At 37.6% G+C, this 2,971-nt stretch overlaps 2 protein-coding genes across 2 annotated transcripts in view; one reads left to right on the plus strand and one right to left on the minus strand.

Moving 5' to 3' along the window:
• The window catches only part of LOC118340539 (protein CEBPZOS-like), a 2,705-nt gene extending 2,158 nt beyond the window's left edge, over positions 1–547 (plus strand). Inside the window, exon 4 of the mRNA XM_035678580.1 lies at positions 358–547. Coding sequence (XP_035534473.1) covers positions 358–440 — 83 coding nt within the window. The 3' untranslated portion in view covers positions 441–547. The remainder of the gene's footprint in view (positions 1–357) is intronic.
• Positions 1–2,971, minus strand: part of cebpz (CCAAT enhancer binding protein zeta) — a 9,639-nt gene that overhangs the window by 62 nt on the left and 6,606 nt on the right. Inside the window, exons 14-17 of the mRNA XM_035678579.1 lie at positions 2,785–2,880; positions 2,585–2,649; positions 1,991–2,072; positions 1–645 (exon numbers count right to left, since the gene is read on the minus strand). The exon at positions 1–645 is cut by the window's left edge and continues 62 nt beyond it. Coding sequence (XP_035534472.1) covers positions 485–645; positions 1,991–2,072; positions 2,585–2,649; positions 2,785–2,880 — 404 coding nt within the window. The 3' untranslated portion in view covers positions 1–484. The remainder of the gene's footprint in view (positions 646–1,990; positions 2,073–2,584; positions 2,650–2,784; positions 2,881–2,971) is intronic.

Genomic DNA, 2,971 nt, shown 5'->3' on the forward strand with positions numbered 1-2,971 from the left:
TACATAATTACTCTTATAAACAAACTACTAACTTTAATGTTTGATGCATGTCATCATATAACACAGGGGCAGAATGAATATGAGCTCTGTACAGAGTTAAAATAGATACAGGAAAATCTGTTTTGTATTAAATCGTTAAATGTATACATAATCATCTGCAGACCAAAATGCGTAACCATGGCAACGCAATGTCCCCGTATACCAAAGTCTTTAGTTGTATAAAAAAAAAAAAAAAAACTAAACACGGCTCCTCTTCAGATCATATTTCGTCCTGTTAATGAGAGAAAAGTCAGACAGTGTGTGTCTTTAATCAGCCGACTCCGTCTGAAAACCAGTCCCTCGTCTGTTTCCTCCCAGTTTACTACCAGTCCAACGAGTGGGCGGGGGTCTACGGCATCCGGGAGAAAGACCACGAAGCCTGGTCGGCCAAAGAGGACTGAAGCTGTCGGTCAGTTAACAATCAACAACAAACTGACAGCAGCCGCTACTTCCTCCTCTTCTTGTTCCCGAACGTCTTCCCTGCCGTCCTCGCTCGGCCGAACGCCTTCTTCTTGTTGAACATCGCCTTCTTCCTGCGCAGCGTCTTGACGTCGCGCCCCTGCATCCAGTCGTCCCGCTGAGCCTCCCACTTCAGCTGCTTCAGGCCTGCAGGGACAAACAGGGAAAGTTAGAAGAGACAAGTCAGCATCACTTCCTGCCTCCAGTGTTCAGGATCTGAATGCGAGCGCACACACGAGAAAGTCGATTTCTAAGCGCTGAGGAGTGAATGAATATATTTCTTACAGTTTAAATTTGACTCTACGGCACAGAGGAGGAAGATATCAGGCTTGTTAGTCGTTTTTGTTCTTTTATGGGATTTGTTGACAAAAGGAAACAAATTGAATATCACCATTTAATTGTAGAGGAATTTGGTCTTATTCTGCATATTAGTCCATTTTGACCTGAATGTCATGATAACATTTCTCTCACGCCCTCTGTTGGAGATGATTTTTAGGAAAACATGACTGACAGCAGGAACAAGCGTTGAAAGGAGGGAAAGCCTCCTAAAGATTTCCAGTAGAGTTCAGTTTAAAAGAAAAGAGATGTGTGAAAATGAGAGAAGGTAGTCTGTGCGTACGTGTTTCTGAATTGGATAAACATAAAACACTTTCTTTATGATTTTTAAACTCTGTATGAATATTTAATAAATGGCTTTTAACTATACTATAATGCAGGTATAAGCCGTTTAATGTACAGTATTTATCAACAATTCTAACTTCTCCTATTAAGACATGTTTTACTATACCATCATTCATTATTGGTTCCTACAGCAGCCTCTACTTACGGTTGTCCACAGGAGGAGTTATATTTATTAATTGTTTATATACCGCTTATAGGGGGACTTAAACTGCAAAAAATGAAACATTAAAAATGGACACAGTTCAGTTCTCTGCAATGTTAACAGACGGCAGGGGTTAAGCCTTTACTTGAAGTCTGATACAAGTTCAAGTGAGTGTTCGTTTGTCTTTTAACAACAGAGCTGGGGAGTAAAAATGTTATGACCAATAATCACAACGGACAGAAATATGAGAATAAGACTCCTTCAAGTATGAATCCATTAAGACTTTCTAAATGAGTTTATTTATAAAAAGTGAGTCACTGTTGAAAATCTGAGAGATTTTGTCTCTGTGGAGAAGTTATTAAACCTGGCTGGTATCCAGCAAACTCAATAAAAAAAAAATCTTGCTCTTGATTTCTGGCTTCATCTCATTTTTCATGTAACATGATGCTCATAACCTTTTTAGATTCACTGGCTGTAAACAAATATAAATGAACCTTCTCAAAACATTCATTATTTTTTATACACAAAAAGGTACTTTTTTCTATTTGTGTTTTATTTAATAATTTGTAGAAATACAAAAGACTAACTATAAAACTGTTATCAGACATATTATAAGGGGCTGTATTTTATGTCTTATTTGGGGTCTGCTGCTGTTCTTGGTGTACCTACCTGCTTTGTCAGTGTTGGCCATGGCGTTCAGCCCGATGTTGTCAAACTTGGAGCCGGCGTTCTCATCCAACAGGGAGCCGAACTGAAAAATAAACCACACAAAAATATCAACTTTCAAATCCTACAAACTGTTTTTAATGTCAGATACCTCCAAAATGTTAACTCTTAAGTAAATTAAAAAACCCCATTTTCTGAGGGTTTTATGTGGTGTTATGTGTTTTTTACATTTTAAGGACAAAATATTAATAAAATAAGATAATTGGCAGGTAAACTGATGGTGGAAATAATCATTAGCTGCAGTCCTCAAACCAAGAAGAAGCAAGTTATGCTTTAAGTTGTTTGACGCTGTCGATGTCACCATTGGGAGATACAAGGTTTTCACCTGACAGCAACTACAGTGTGTGTGAGACTGAAGCAGAGACTGATTATAGGTAAGATATTTTTTTGCTCTGCATTTGTTCCTCCTGGTTTCCATCAAATCTTCATTCAGATATTTTTTCCAGAATACTTTAAACTTTCAATGTTGTTCTTAGTTGTACTTTTGAAGTATTTCAATTAAAAAATTATAAAAACAATGTATTTTTATCTTCTCACCTCTTCGGCCGAAGCAAACATGGCTGCGTCTTTCTTTCCTTTCTTCTTCTTCACCTGTTTGGAACCTGTGAGAAGGAGCAGCGATCAATAAAGCGACAGCAGCTGGAACTCCAGTTTCAAAATAGTCACAAAAGCAGGAAGATTACTACATTCTAATGAAGGTTTAAATTAGTGGGGATAAAGATAAATAATAAACTAACCTAAAGATCCACCGAAGTCGAGTTCCTCTGAGGATTTTCTTTTCCCCTTCTTGGTACGTGGAGTTATATCTGGAGCATCCAACTCATCGTCTGAATCTGCAGAAAGATAAAAAGGTTTGATTTCTTAAGATTTTCTTCAACTCAGTAACACATTTGTCTTACAAATATGACAACAAAGGCTTCATAT

Source organism: Morone saxatilis, unplaced genomic scaffold (genome assembly GCF_004916995.1).
Source record: "Morone saxatilis isolate NCDOM2014 unplaced genomic scaffold, NCSU_SB_2.0 Contig7, whole genome shotgun sequence".
In the NCBI taxonomy this organism is placed as follows: Eukaryota; Metazoa; Chordata; class Actinopteri; family Moronidae; genus Morone; species Morone saxatilis.